This window comes from Schistocerca serialis, chromosome 2 (genome assembly GCF_023864345.2).
Source record: "Schistocerca serialis cubense isolate TAMUIC-IGC-003099 chromosome 2, iqSchSeri2.2, whole genome shotgun sequence".
Classification (NCBI taxonomy): Eukaryota; Metazoa; Arthropoda; class Insecta; order Orthoptera; family Acrididae; genus Schistocerca; species Schistocerca serialis.
The window spans coordinates 132135659-132151516 of record NC_064639.1 but is presented as its reverse complement, the minus strand read 5'-3'; the positions used below and the strand labels follow the sequence as shown (position 1 = coordinate 132151516).

Genomic DNA, 15858 nt, shown 5'->3' with positions numbered 1-15858 from the left:
CCTTGCGATCAAATGTTTTCGGTTCCCATTGGAGAGGCACGTCCTTTCGTCTACTAATCGCACGGTTTTGCGATGCGGTCGCAAAACACAGACACTAAACTTATTACAGTGAACAGAGACGTCAACGAACGAACGGACAGATCATAACTTAACGAAAATAAAGAAAGTAAACTTTTCACTCGAGGGAAGATTTGAACCAAGGACCTCTCGTACCGCAGCTGCTCACGCTCACCACGGGACCACGGCGCTCCTGAGCTCATATTGTCATGATGTTGCCTATGTGGCCCATGGTCTACTCAGTTTGTATATTTTGCTTATTTTTTCAGAGTTCTCCACAGCTTCTTCCTGTTTTCTCAGTTGATCTGTGTTCAGTTTATCAAGGCCTATCCACTGTGCCAACTTATAACTAAATCTGAGGGGGTTGCGATGGGGAGGTTCCCTTGTTAGTAAAAGAACCGGTGACGAAACGCGTTGCCCTTCTCTGAATTCTTTTATTTCGTATATCAGTTCTATCTGGAGTGGATCCTACAGTGAGTAGCAGTATTAAAATATCGAGCGAACGAAGACTTTGTAAGCTACTGTCCCTTCACGGGTAGACTGAACTTCATGAGGATCCAGCAGAGAACCTGTCTGACATAGGCCATTCCTGCAATCACTGTTGCGTTATCGTCCCACACGCAGATGTTTAACCGTTGTGACAGGTCTCCTTGATCGTTTGGCACTCACGTAATCAAACAATAATGGAATTTTACGCCTGCTTAGACGCGATAAATAACATTTGCTTGCATTGAGAGAGTCAGCTACGAATCTCTGCTCCAAGCGTCGACTCTGCATGACTTCCTACATCTCGTTACAGTTTCCTATACTTGACACTTCTTTAAATGCAACACAATCCGCAAAAATCCTCATGGAGGTTCCAAAGTTATTCGTTAGGTCATTTTTATACAGGGTGTCCCATTTATCTTGACCACCCTAAATAACTGTTTGTCCAGATGCAAATTACAAAATGTTTCAATGAAATGTTCTTTACCCGTCAGGGGGACATCAATCAGCAAGATTGCCTACGGTGTAGCTTTATTTTTTACAGAGATATGAACAGCAGTATGACTTGGCACACTGTATTTTTTATTCTGTAATTCATTGCCTCTGCTAAAGACCTATTCAAAAATGTATCACAGTGTACCATTCACTGAAACACAACATTATTAATTACATAACATAACATTGACTTTGAGCCTGGGATCACAAACTCGTTCACTTGCTGGAGTTGTCAGAAAACAAATTAAAACTAAATAAAAACATAACACAAAATTGACTTTCTCTCCTGTACCATTGGCCAGGAGTAGAACATTCAAAGGCGCTCAAAGTGGTGACCCCGGACACCGATACACTGGTGCACCCATTGAATGAAAGAATTATTTACTGCTTCCAGTGTTGCCTGCTGAAGAGGATTACAAGCAAGCACGATACGTTCCTGTATGCCCCCTGGAGTTGTTGGAATATTGCGATAGATAACGTCTCTAATGCATCCCCAAAGAAAAAAGTCCAGAGGATGGAAATCAGGAGACCTAGCAGGCCAAGTAACTGTTCCTCCTCGACCAATCCATCTGGCAGGATACCTTGAGTTCATAACACGACGTGCACGCAATGCATTATGTGCTAGACATCCATCGTGTTGATACCACATAAGCATTCTGGTTCTTAGCGGCACTTCATCCAGAAGAGGAAGAATTAATCCGAGGAAGGTGGCATACTTCCATTGATGAAATAAGGGCCAATAATTGTAGTACCAAGCATCCCACACCAGACGTCATCTCTCCGTTGACACTGATGTTCCACCTGTCTATGCCATCGTGGGTTGTCGCTGGAGCAAAAATACGTGTTTCTTGTATTTATTTGTCCTTTTTTTGAGAAGGAACATTCATAGGTAAATAGAACATTGGGTTGGCGAGGATTTGCTGGTGTGCCCACTGACGGGTCTGTACACGATTCTGGAAATCATTCCAATGCAATTCATGATGTAGGTGTACATGGTAAGGATGGAACCTGTGACGTGTAAGAATACGATCTACACTGGTTTTAGGAATGCCAATCTCGTGTTCAAGCTGTCGTGTGCTCGCATGTGGATTCATAGCAACGGAAGCGCGAACAGTAAATTCGGCAGCTTCGTCTGTGCGAGTGCTACGACGATTGCGTTGTCGTGTGTTGAGACTACCCGTTTCCTGAAGCGTCGCAAGAAGACGAGAAAACGTCTGTTGGAAAGGTGGGTTCTTGTCAGGATATCGCTCTCTGTACAGTTCCGCTACCTGCGTAGCATTTCACCTACCTTCAACAACAACAATAAAAGAAACGTTATGTCGATGCAGTTTGTAGGAAGGACAGCCTTTACTGTATGCCTATTCTACACAACAGTATTAAGAAGGACTTAACTACTGTACTAAATGTACCCGTACATAAGAAAACAGTATTGCAATTACTGTTCTGCTAACTTACATGCCCCATAGATGAGCAGCATTTCTACCATCTCTTCGTTGGTGTACGTTCTACTCACACAACTCTTCAACTGACGATGAATGATGGAATGACGGGTGTGCATTCTACTTACGCTTACATTTGTCCTCTGTCAACGTCAGCACGTGGATGTGTTCCATTACCCCGAGTACCTCCACTAAGCGCTGGGAGCATCCGCGTCAGTGTTGTGTTATGTAATTAATACGTTGTGCATCAGTGAATGGTACACTGTGATACATTTTTGAATGTATCTTTGGGAGAAGAAATGAATTACAAGTGTTTGGAAATCATTTATGCAACTAAACATTTTGCTTAATAGTGTTGCACCTTCTAATGTAGGTATTGGTTTGAGAATGAACAGGAGTGTCAGAAACTAACCACCAATAAAATATTAGCCTACATGCGACTGTGACAGAAATCTTAATTAATTAATTATAATTAATTATTTTTATATATTTTACTTTTTCGCTGGTTTCGGAGCTTCTGCGACGTGCAGTGTGTCGTGACGTGAGCGTTTTTGCTGTGTTGTTGAGAAGCCTGCGGCCGCAGCGGCTGCGTCCTGCCACCGCCTGGTGGAACAAAACGCCGCTGCCCTGACAAAACACTGTCGTCATTTCTTGGCTGCGTGCACTTAGGCCATTTTCATAACCAGACAAAGGAATTATAGTCCTGTTCCAGTTGTCCAGTGGCCTGAAAACACCTAACTGGAACTGAAGATCAGGAAACTTATTTTTGTGGAACTACTTGAAATATAAAAAAAATAGGTTTCGCAATAAAATTTTGCTTCCTGTCTGTTACTTTGCTTGCCTATTATGTACACTACAGGCCATTAAAATTGCCACACCACCAAGATGACGTGCTCCAGACGCGAAATTTAAACGACAGGAAGAAGATCATGTCATATGCAAATGATTAGCTTTTCAGAGCATTCACACAAGGTTGGCGCCGGTGGCGACACCTACAACGTGCTGATATCAGCAAAGTTTCCAACCGATTTCTCATACACAAACAGCAGTTGACCAGCGTTGCCTGGTGAAACGTTGTTGTGATGCCTCGTGTAAGGTTGATAAATGCGTACCATCACGTTTCCGATTTTGATAAAGGTCTGATTATAGGCTATTGCGATTGCGGTTTATCGTATCGCGACATTGCTGCTCACGTTGGTCGAGATTCAATGACTGTTAGCAGAATATGGAATCGGTGGGTTCAGGAGGGTAATACGGAACGCCGTGCTGGATCCCAACGGCCTCGTATCACTAGCAGTCGAGATGACAGGCATCTAATCTGGATGGCTGTAACGGATCGTGCAGCCACGTCTCGATCCCTGCGTCAACAGGTGGGGACGTTTGCAAGATAACAACCATCTACACGAACAGTTCGACGACGTTTGCAGCAGCATGGACTATCAGCTCGGAGACCATGGCTACGGTTACCCTTGACGCTGCATCACAGACAGGAGCGCCTGCGATGGTGTACTCAACGACGAAACTGGGTGCACGAATGGCAAAACGTCATTTTTTCGGATGAATCTAGGTTCTGTTTACAGCATCATGATGGTCGCATCCGTGTTTGGCGACATCGCGGTGAACGCACATTGGAAACCTGTATTCGTCATCGCCATACTGGCGTATCACCCGGCGTGACGCTATGGGGTGCCATTGGTTACACGTCTCGGTCACCTCTTGTTCGCATTGACGGCACTTTGAACAGTGGACATTACGTTTCAGATGTGTTACGACTCGCGGCGCATGATAATGCACAACCGCATGTTGCAGGTCCTGTACGGGCCTTTCTGGATACAGAAAATGTTCGACTGCTGCCCTGGCCAGCACATTCTCCAGATCTCTCACCAATTGAAAACGTCTGGTCAATGGAGGCCAAGCTACTGTCTCACCACAATACGCCAGTCACTGCTCTTGATGAACTGTGGTATCGTGTTGAAGCTGCATTGGCAGCTGTACCTGTACACGCCATCCAAGCTCTGTTTGACTCAATGCCCAGGCGTGTCAAGGCCGTTATTACGCCCAGAGGTGGTTGTTGTGTGTACTGATTTCTCAGGATCTATGCACCCAAATTGCGTGAAAACGGAATCACATGTGAGTTCTAGTATAATATATTTGTCCAATGAATACCCATTTATCATCTGCTTTTCTTCTTGGTGTAGCAATTTTAATGACCAGTAGTGTAATTCAGTATCGCACCGAGACTCACTAAAAATTTATCTGTGATCTATCGAGGTCGACGGAAAAACAAGGATACAACGAAGTGCTCACCGGTTGCTTTGGAGCGCTGTAAATTGTGTACAGCTGGTCATGCAACTCTTCACAGGTTACGTGAATGGTTGCAGTATGGACTAAGGGTAGAAAGATGTGCTGACGCGATAGAATGGCGAAAAGCAGCTGTCGTCTCTGGACGGCATTGCGACGGAAACTATATGCAGTGGTCATTTGAAGTTGGTTACCTCCCAAAAGCGACCATCCTCCGTATAGTTGGCACGTAGCTCCCCATGTTTGGTCGGGAGGATGGCTAGCCTCTGTAATAAACTCAAAGAAGGGAAAAAAGAGAGAATAGGGCGGACATTGATAGACGTGGCGTACACGTGCAGACAAACAAGTGATTACAATTTCATAAACATTGGATTAATTATTCAAGAGAAAGAGTGTCGCAAATTGAGCAAAGTCAGTAACCCGTTTGTCCATCTCTGCACTTATGCAAACTGTTATCCGACTTGGCTCTGAATGATAAAGTTGTTGTTGGGGGATATCGTGGCAAATCCTGCCCAATTGGCACGTTAAATCGGCAAAATCTCGAGCTGGTTGGAGGTCCCTGCCCACAGCGCTCTAAACGTTCTGAATTGGGGAGAGATCCGGGGACCTTGCTGGCCGAGGTAGGGTATTCCAAGCACGAAGACAAGCGGTAGGAACACTCGCCGTGTGCTGAAACATAGCCTGGGACGGCTTACCATGAATGTCAACGAAACGTGGAATGTCGCCGACGTACCGCTGTGCTGTAATGGTACCGTGGACGACAACCGAAAGGGTTCTCCTACGAAATGATATGACACTCCAGACCGTCCCTCCTGGTTGTCAGGATGTATAGCGGGCAGCAGTCAGGTCGTCACCGAGCCAGGGTGTGAATCGGAAATTCAAAGAAACTACGATCCCCCTTGAAAATGTCCTCGGCTGATCGGTACGAAATCTTGGGTTTTAAGGTGAATCCATTCGACCATGGCGTGAAATCCCGGAACATTTTATTAATTGTGAATTTTTTTTGTTCCTCCCTTTACTCATGCAAGTTTCTGTAATTTTACACCACCATCAGTGAGTTCCCCTTTATTTTTCTCAACGCCACATTTTGCTGTCAAAGTTTTTGACTGTCATATGCAGTAAATCTGGTATTTTTACATACACTCCTGGAAATTGAAATAAGAACACCGTGAATTCATTGTCCCAGGAAGGGGAAACTTTATTGACACATTCCTGGGGTCAGATACATCACATGATCACACTGACAGAACCACAGGCACGTAGACACAGGCAACAGAGCATGCACAATGTCGGCACTAGTACAGTGTATATCCACCTTTCGCAGCAATGCAGGCTGCTATTCTCCCATGGAGACGATCGTAGAGATGCTGGATGTAGTCCTGTGGAACGGCTTGCCATGCCATTTCCACCTGGCGCCTCAGTTGGACCAGCGTTCGTGCTGGACGTGCAGACCGCGTGAGACGACGCTTCATCCAGTCCCAAACATGCTCAATGGGGGACAGATCCGGAGATCTTGCTGGCCAGGGTAGTTGACTTACACCTTCTAGAGCACGTTGGGTGGCACGGGATACATGCGGACGTGCATTGTCCTGTTGGAACAGCAAGTTCCCTTGCCGGTCTAGGAATGGTAGAACGATGGGTTCGATGACGGTTTGGATGTACCGTGCACTATTCAGTGTCCCCTCGACGATCACCAGTGGTGTACGGCCAGTGTAGGAGATCGCTCCCCACACCATGATGCCGGGTGTTGGCCCTGTGTGCCTCGGTCGTATGCAGTCCTGATTGTGGCGCTCACCTGCACGGCGCCAAACACGCATACGACCATCATTGGCACCAAGGCAGAAGCGACTCTCATCGCTGAAGACGACACGTCTCCATTCGTCCCTCCATTCACGCCTGTCGCGACACCACTGGAGGCGGGCTGCACGATGTTGGGGCGTGAGCGGAAGACGGCCTAACGGTGTGCGGGACCGTAGCCCAGCTTCATGGAGACGGTTGCGAATGGTCCTCGCCGATACCCCAGGAGCAACAGTGTCCCTAATTTGCTGGGAAGTGGCGGTGCGGTCCCCTACGGCACTGCGTAGGATCCTACGGTCTTGGCGTGCATCCGTGCGTCGCTGCGGTCCGGTCCCAGGTCGACGGGCACGTGCACTTTCCGCCGACCACTGGCGACAACATCGATGTACTGTGGAGACCTCACGCCCCACGTGTTGAGCAATTCGGCGGTACGTCCACCCGGCCTCCCGCATGCCCACTATACGCCCTCGCTCAAAGTCCGTCAACTGCACATACGGTTCACGTCCACGCTGTCGCGGCATGCTACCAGTGTTAAAGACTGCGATGGAGCTCCGTATGCCACGGCAAACTGGCTGACACTGACGGCGGCGGTGCACAAATGCTGCGCAGCTAGCGCCATTCGACGGCCAACACCGCGGTTCCTGGTGTGTCCGCTGTGCCGTGCGTGTGATCATTGCTTGTACAGCCCTCTCGCAGTGTCCGGAGCAAGTATGGTGGGTCTGACACACTGGTGTCAATGTGCTCTTTTTTCCATTTCCAGGAGTGTAGTTTCGTTGTTGGCGGTAGTGGTTTCCATGCTGTCAACATCTTATGAACTGCGTTCGTGACACTCAGTGTTCATTATACACTACCACCAACAGAGGGCAAACTGTGTTAAAATATCAGTTGTACTGCGGGCGATAGACAGCGACGTGAACGACAACTTTACTGTTGAGCAACGGGAATGGCTCTACTGGTGCTGTAACCTTGCCGTACCATGTATGAGTGAAGAGGTAAAAGCAATAAATTACGCTTTTCACAAGGCAGAATCCTTATGATACAAGGTGTTCCAGAAAGACTCATCCAATTTCGCAAGACTTCGTCATTCTGCATGAATGAAGATAGAAACTTGGGGTAAATTTTACTTTACGAGTGGAAAGGATACATTATTTTCGTCTTGAAAATAACCATCCGGCTTTTACGAGGGTACATCTTTGGCTGGATGGTTCTAACCACTATGGGACCTAACATCTTAGGTCATCAGTCCCCTAGAACTTAGAACTACTTAAACCTAACTAACTTAAGGACATCACACACATCCCATGCCCGAGGCGGGATTCGAACCTGCGACCGTAGCAGCAGCGCGGTTCCGGACTGAAGCGCCTAGAACCGATCGGCCACAGCGGCCGGGTGGTACATCTTTCACATCGTAACAGACCAGATGACGAATATGGCCACTCTATTGAATAGTATAAATATCGAGAGTTTGAGAAATGACTCAAATAAGTTTTGATAGAAGATAAGACTAGCGACGAAAGTGGACAGAATTACAGAACCAGCAACGACATTAACTGGCTACTTACAACTGGCACCAAGGTAAACTTCTGGTTAAGATGCGGAAGTTAAAATTCACGCCAAGTTTCTGTTTTCGTTTGTGGAGAAGATATAAATTTTTACCTAAAACACATGATAACCGTTCTGGTACCGTGAAGATTGAGTTAGGGACTGTAATGCATTCATCTACAGTACCAACTGAAAGTACAAACAAAATGATAGGTTCATATCATCTAATTTTCTGGAATTTTCTTTAGTTTCACTATCACATATTTCTGACATAATTAAAATTAAAAGTACTTTGTAAAATTATTTTTTCATCGTGTTTTGGTTTTGTGACTGTTTTGGAGAGACAAAGAATGAATGGAGGTCATATGCAAAGTGAGAATGAGATATTTTATTAAAACCGTGTAAATGTATGCGCGAAAACGTTGTTGTGACATATGTCCGAGTGACCCTGATTTTGTAAGAGTCAGCCAGAACGGACGTTGAGTATCAAATTTGTTGTTAATCTATTTTGTGGAAGCGAATCTTACTTTGTTTTCATTCAAATTCATTTAGTTTCGGAATTACGAGATTTCTAGTCGAAATTACGCGTGGTAATCTGATTGGCTGACATTATAAATACCGCGAGTATAGATGTGCTCGAAATGATTTGATTGGTTGCTTAATATACTAGCCAACAAGTAATCAGCATTTCCCGATCGTGAAATCGGATGAATCTTTTTGAATCACCCAGTGTACTTGTTGTTCAAGCAAACAGTGACGCAAAATCACCCGAATACGATTGTGTATAATACTATTATACTGCGCCCAGTGGCAACACTGTGAAGGTGTGTTGCAAGTCAGGCCGAAACAGGTGACTTGTTTGTCGAACAGCGACTTAAGGTAAGGCGGTGGCTCAGTGGCGGGACGCCGTAGCCGTCACTTACGTGGGGAGGAATGCGGAGCTGTGGCGCTCTGCAACTCAGCAGGTAGTCACTCACCTGCTGACCAGAGCGGTCGGCCGTTCCGCCAGCTGTACGTTCCTTCTACTTCAGTCGGTGCTCCTGTTACGGCGGTGTTGCTTTCACCCGAGGTCGACGAACCGGCGAGCGCGGGAGGGAAGGCTCGTGTAGTGCGGCAGAGTCTAGTGTTACGGACGTTTGATGTTTTTGTAAGTATGTATATCTGTGATGTCGATATCGATACTAAGTATTCTAAACTTTACAGCACTGTAAGACATATTAGCCCCGATGTGGGAGGTATGGAATGGTGGTGGGAAAATTTTTAGCCTTTCAGTATTAATTTAATGGGAATTAAAGTGTGCGCAATTATCTATGAAGTATACAGTAAAAAATTAAATGCAACAGTAACTAGTACGAAAAAGTTCTGAGAACTGGTTTTATAATCAACATCTACAGCTACGTATACGTGATTACTCTGCTATTCACAATAAAATGCCTGGCAGAGGGTTCAATGAACCACCTTCAAGCTGTCTTTCTACCGTCCCACTCTCGAACGGCACGCGGGAAAAACGAGCACTTAAATTTTTCTGTGCGAGCCCTGATTTCTCTTATTTTATCGTGATGACCATTTCTCCCTATGTAGGTGGGTGCCAACAGGATGTTTTCGCAATCGGAGGAGAAAACTGGTTATTGAAATTTCATGAGAAGATCCCTTCGCAACGAGAAACGCCTTTGTTTTAATGACTGCCATTCCAATTCACGTATAATGTCTGTGGCACTATCTCCGCTATTTCGCGATAATACAAAACGAGCTGCCCTTCTTTGTACTTTTTCGATGTCATCCGTCAGTCCCACCTGATGCGGATCCCACACCGCACAGCAGTACACCAGAATATGGTGGATAAGCGTAGTGTAAGCTGTCTCTTTGGTAGACCTGTTGCACCTTCTAATTGTAAGTGTTCTGCCAATGAATCGCGGTTTTTGGTTTGCTCTACCCACAATATTATCTGTGATCGTTCCAATTTAGGTTATTTGTAATTGTAACCCCTAAGTATTTAGTTGAATTTACAGCCCTCAGATTTGTGTGACTTATCGCGTAATCGAAATTTAGCTGATTTCTTTAAGCACTCATGTGGATAACTCCACACTTTTCTTTATTCAGGGTCAATTGCCACTTTTCGCACTATCCAAACTGAGTCAAGGAGTCAACGATCAACTTGAACGCCTGTCTTGTGACGTCCGCCCAGACCAAACGCAACGAACTATATCGAACAAAAGTAATAATTAAAAAAGTGGTTAGCGCGACAGACTGTCAATCCTAAGGGCTCGGGTTCGATTCCCGGCAGGGTCGGAGATTTTCTTGGCTCAGGGACTGGGTGCTGTGTTGTCCTAATCATCATCATTTCATTCTCATTGACGCGCAAGTCGCCGAAGTGGCGTCAAATGGAAAGACTTGCACCCGGCGAACGGTCCACCCGACGGGAGGCGCTAGTCACACGACATTTACATTTACCTGTGTCACTTTTCGCTTCTATTAGGGTTGGTGTATAACTTCGTAGCGTTCTTGTTTTCTAGCTGGTATTCCTGTTGCTATTGCTTTATTTATTGTCATTTTCATTTTTTGTTCACTGTTGCCATTTGAATTTACGTATTGTCATTTTGTCATTTATATATGGTCAGTGGAGCTGTGCACTCTAGAAAATGGGAGTGCCAAGTGGAGAAATCAGAACATTTCCGACATTTTGCTCTGTTTTGAGTTCATGGCGGCAGCGGAGGCAGCCAGAAACATTTGCACCGTGTTTGGGGATAATGCCACTGGACAGAGCACGGCAAGAAAATGTTTTTCTCGTTTTAAGGAGGATCGTTTTGACATTAATGACTCTCCACGTTCAGGAAGAGCCTCGGGATTTGGTGAAGATAGTTTAAACGGATTAATCCACAATGATCCACGTCAGTATAGTTGAGAACTGGCACATAAGATGAACTACGACCATTCGACCACCGTGCGACATTTGCATGCAATGGGGAAGATTCAAAAATCGTTTATGGGCACCGCATGCTCTAAGCCAAATTCACAAAAAATCAGAGAGTTTGTCCCTCTCTGCTTGCTCGTCATCAACTGGCTCGTGATCAGCACCAATCATTCCTATCCCGTATCGTTATTGCTGAAGAGAAGTGGTGTTTTTAACCTAACGTAAGTAAAAGAAAGCAATGCTTGAGTCCAAAGAAAGCAGCAACTCCCCGCACAAAGACCTCTGCGCATCCACAAAAGATAAGTGTTTTGCATCTGGTGCAACAGCGACCGTGTGGTGTACTAGGAATTGTTCCACGAGGTGTAACCATCAGTGCTGATATTTGTCAGCAACTGAGACGTCTACATCTACATTTATACTCCGCAAGCCACCCAACGGTGTGTGGCGGAGGGCACTTTACGTGCCACTGTCATTACCTCCCTTTCCTGTTCCAGTCGCGTATGGTTCGCGGGAAGAACGACTGTCTGAAAGCCTCCGTGCGCGCTCTAATCTCTCTAATTTTACATTCGTATCTCCTCGGGAGGTATAAGTAGGGGGAAGCAATATATTCGATACCTCATCCTGAAACGCACCCTCTCGAAACCTGGACAGCAAGCTACACCGCTATGCAGAGCGTCTCTCTTGCAAAGTCTGCCACTTGAATTTCCTAAACTTCTCCGTAACGCTATCACGCTTACTAAATAACACTGTGACGAAACGCGCCGCTCTCCTTTGGATCTTCTCTATCTTCTCTGTCAACCCGACCTGGTACGGATCCCACACTGATGAGCAATACTCAAGTATAGGTCGAACGAGTGTTTTGTAAGCCACCTCCTTTGTTGATGGACTACATTTTATAAGGACTCTCCCAATGAATCTCAACCTGGCACCCGCCTTACCAACAATTAATTTTATATGATCATTCAACTTCAAATCGTTCTGTACGCATACTCCCAGATATTTTACAGAAGTAACTGCTACCAGTGTTTGTTCCGCTATCATATAATCATACAATAAAGGATCCTTCTTTCTATGTATTCGCAATACATTACATTTGTCTACGGTAAGGGTCAGTTGCGACTTCCTGCACCAAGTGCCTATCCGCTGGAGATCTTCCTGCATTTCGCTGCAATTTTCTAATGCTGCAACTTCTCTGTATAATACAGCATCATCCGCGAAAAGCCGCATGGAACTTCCGACACTATCTACTAGGTCATTTATATATATTGTGAAAAGCAATGGTCCCATTAACACTCCCCTCTGGCACGGCAGGGGTTACTTTAACGTCTGTAGTCGTCTCTCCATTGAGAACAACATGCTGTGTTCTGTTTGCTAAAAACTCTTCACTCCAGCCACACAGCTGGTCTGATATTCCGTAGGCTCTTACTTTGTTTGTCAGGCGACAGTGCGGAACTGTATCGAACGCCTTCCGGAAGTCAAGGAAAATGGCATCTTCCTGGGAGCCTCTATCTAATATTTTGTGGGTCTTGTAACGGAACTGAAATGATGGTGGGCTGACAGTAATCTGGAGCCCGCGCGTCGGAAACGGGCGCGCTGGTGTGAGACTGCCAGGGAGTGCACCCTGATGCCATCTATTGGCGAAACTGGGAATTAGCGCTGCCTCTCAGACAATGCACTAAGCTCTCGGAGTCAAATGTATTCTTTTTCTTGGTAATTATAAGCTATTACTGTATGATTTAATGTTATAAAGCGCTAGTAGTAAATTATTATGACTGGTATGAACTCCAGGGTAATAAATATAAATATTCTTAAATACTAAATGATTTCGGTGGAAAGGTGGTAGGGGAACGCCCCACTCTTGGTGATACGAGCGTAGCTAGAGGTAGCTGGAGACACAGGGACTGAACAATGAAATGGCCTGGGGAGTGTTGACGTGATCGGACGTGCATAACTGTGCTCACGCAAAAGTGATTGTGCAACCGCGAAGAGGCGAATATCGTCGCCGTTTGTGGAGTGGAACGCGACGAATGGTTGTCGAAGCCGTCTCTATGCCACTGGGGCTGATTGTAAGAGTTCCTGCGCCCAGATTTTATGGCGGACGTGCAGTAGCTTATACGAGTGCTACAGCTCGTAGTTCCAGCCGCCATTAAGGGCATGAGGCGTGAAGAGCAGCGTTAGCCACATGCATCTCACCACCAGCACCGACACGTCTACCCAAGGCAAGACTGCTTGCAATTGTTAAGTCGAACTTTGTATACATGTAAAAGGAGAATACCAGTTATCTTTTATTCAAGTGCAGAGGACAGAATATAGTAATGAGTAAAATTACGAGGCATGTTGTTCATTGTAAAGTGTAGTAACCTGAAACATAGTGTAGTGAAATCAGACTGAGGCCACCATCGCCTCTTTCATTTACAATTCTTTTGGTTGTAGAATACTTTAGCGTATAAGAATGTTGAAAAGAGCAATGGTCACACCAGAATCAGTCGCCTATTTATAGTTACTTAACTTTTTCTGAGTAACCTTTCAAGTAAAGTCACTTAACTAATTCTATATCAATTGTCCAAAGAGTACTATCCAAAATCATTAAATAACTTGAAGGATAGAATTTTGTTAACCTAAGTTGCATAAATTCTCTTGGTGGTAATTACCAAGCCAACTCACAGAAATTGAGAGAGTATTTGCTTTGTAGAATCACCTAGAATGATCAGAAAGAGTAATATTCAGAATTAAGTTTAAATTCAACTCAAGCCGTTTCACTTTGAAACGAGCCAAAAAATTGATTTATTCTTTTGCTCCTTCAGAGCTGGCGACCGTATTTATAAGTATTTTCAGGAGGATTCGACGGTAAGTCTGCTGCTCTCGTCGTGCTGATAGGATTATCCACTGCTGCTAGCAGTGGTGATTGGATACATAAGCTCACTACCAAGTTAAGTGGGTCAGGTAGGCAGTGTTACCGTGTGAACTGTAGGGCACTGTAGGCCGTGGATCGAACCCGTTCAATCATCACAGCTCTTTGAGAAATAGTCCGGTTAGGAGTGTACTAATCCAATAGGTAAATACTGGCGAGTAACGGTCAAAAATGTATACGCAAGTGAATTTAGCAAGGTCCATGTAGCACCCAGTTAATGTGGTGCAATGGCGAGGGTAGGAGTGGAGTAAAAGTGAGCTGAGCTTGTGGCAGCTGTGCTGTCTTCAAAGATTAATAACGTGAATTCACTACTAACTCTTACCATTAGGGCTGAGCTATTGATGGTTAAAATACGTAGCAGTAAGCGCAAAGGCGTGACAGCTACAAGTCCGTATTGGCTTTATACATACGGAAGTAGGAAGCGGGTCATTCCGTCAGTGGAGGGGTTAAAACAACCGAGTCAGTTGAGAACATACCCCATTTACTGATGGAAAGATTCGGCGGTTCGGTCGCAGTCTCATGAACAAATAAAGCGAATTGGATCTCACTCGGTCGCTATTTCCGGAATCCATGTTGATTCCTACAGACTAGATTCTGGGTTTCCAGAAATGATATGATACGCTAGCAAAAAACATGTTCTAAAATTCTACAACAGATCGATGTCAGAGATAAAGGCCTATAGTTTTGCGCATGTGCTCGACGACCCTTTTTGAAACCTGGAACTACCTGTGCTCTTTTCCAATCATTTAGAACCTTCCGTTCCTCTAGAGACTTGCTGTACACGGCTGTTAGAAGGGGGGGAAGTTCTTTCGCGTACTCTGTGTAGAATCGAATTGGTATCGCGTCAGGTCCAGTGGACTTTCCTCTGTTGAGTGATTTCAGTTGCTTTTCTATTCCTTGGACACTTATCATTTTTTCGTTAGTGCGAGGATTTAGAGAAGGAACTGCAGTGCGGTCTTCCTCTGTGAAACAGCTTTGGAAAAAGGGGACAGGTATAAGTATAGAGCCTCTGTTATCTGTATCTGTGTGTTTATTAAACTTTGGCAAAACGCTGAGAACTTAAGTACCAACCCAGTAATTACGATACTCCCTACTTCTGGCGCCCCCCCCCCCCCCCCTCGACATGGCGCACCAGGTCGTGTTGTGACTGGAACGCGCGTGCCTTTGTTGCAGTCGGTGAGCGCGACCAGCACGCCGCGCCTGTCGCGCCGCAACCCGCCGGGCGACCGACGCGCCAACACCAGCGCCGCCGCCGCCGCCGCAGACGAATCGGAGGACGACGCGGACTCGGTGCGCAGCTTCGGCAGCGCCTGCTCCTCCATGTCGTGCGACCACGCCTACTTCGCGCGCAACGGCACCACGTTTTCCGGCCGGCGCATGCGCTACGTCGTCCACTGCTCGCCGCACACCGACGACACCGAGGAGTACCTCACGCCCACGCAGCGGGCTTCTCGGCAAATACGCCGTCTCAAGGTAAGCCTGTAGTGTGCCCTCTAGCGCGGCAGCTATTAGTGGTGTAGACGAGAGGGCGAAGACTGCAGTGGAATACGTAATTTTTGAGAACACTTCTCGTGGAAAATCAATGCTACGGCAAAAACTGCGAGGGTCACTCAATAATTAGAGAGACAAAATGGTCTGGGAAAAAACAAGTTTGATACTTTTATGGATTTAAGTTGGCATCACTGGGATGAACCCTGATCGGCTGATGTATAGCCATTGTTTTGTTTATAACCTCAAAAATACATTTCAAGATGGCAGGTCCGCTTGAAACGGCCACATTAGTAGAAAGACGTTCTGTTATTCGTTTTTACTTACTGAAGGAGACAAACCAGTGAATATATACTGTACAATGTCTACAGTTTATGGTGAAGGTTGTATGAATCGTGCAAATTTTTATAAGTGGGTAGAGCAGCGCAAAA

At 45.7% G+C, this 15858-nt stretch overlaps 1 protein-coding gene across 1 annotated transcript in view; it reads left to right on the top strand.

Annotated features, from left to right (window-relative positions):
• LOC126456835 (protein quick-to-court) overlaps positions 1–15858 on the top strand; it is a 332255-nt gene that overhangs the window by 231095 nt on the left and 85302 nt on the right. Inside the window, exon 4 of the mRNA XM_050092640.1 lies at positions 15113–15412. Coding sequence (XP_049948597.1) covers positions 15113–15412 — 300 coding nt within the window. The remainder of the gene's footprint in view (positions 1–15112; positions 15413–15858) is intronic.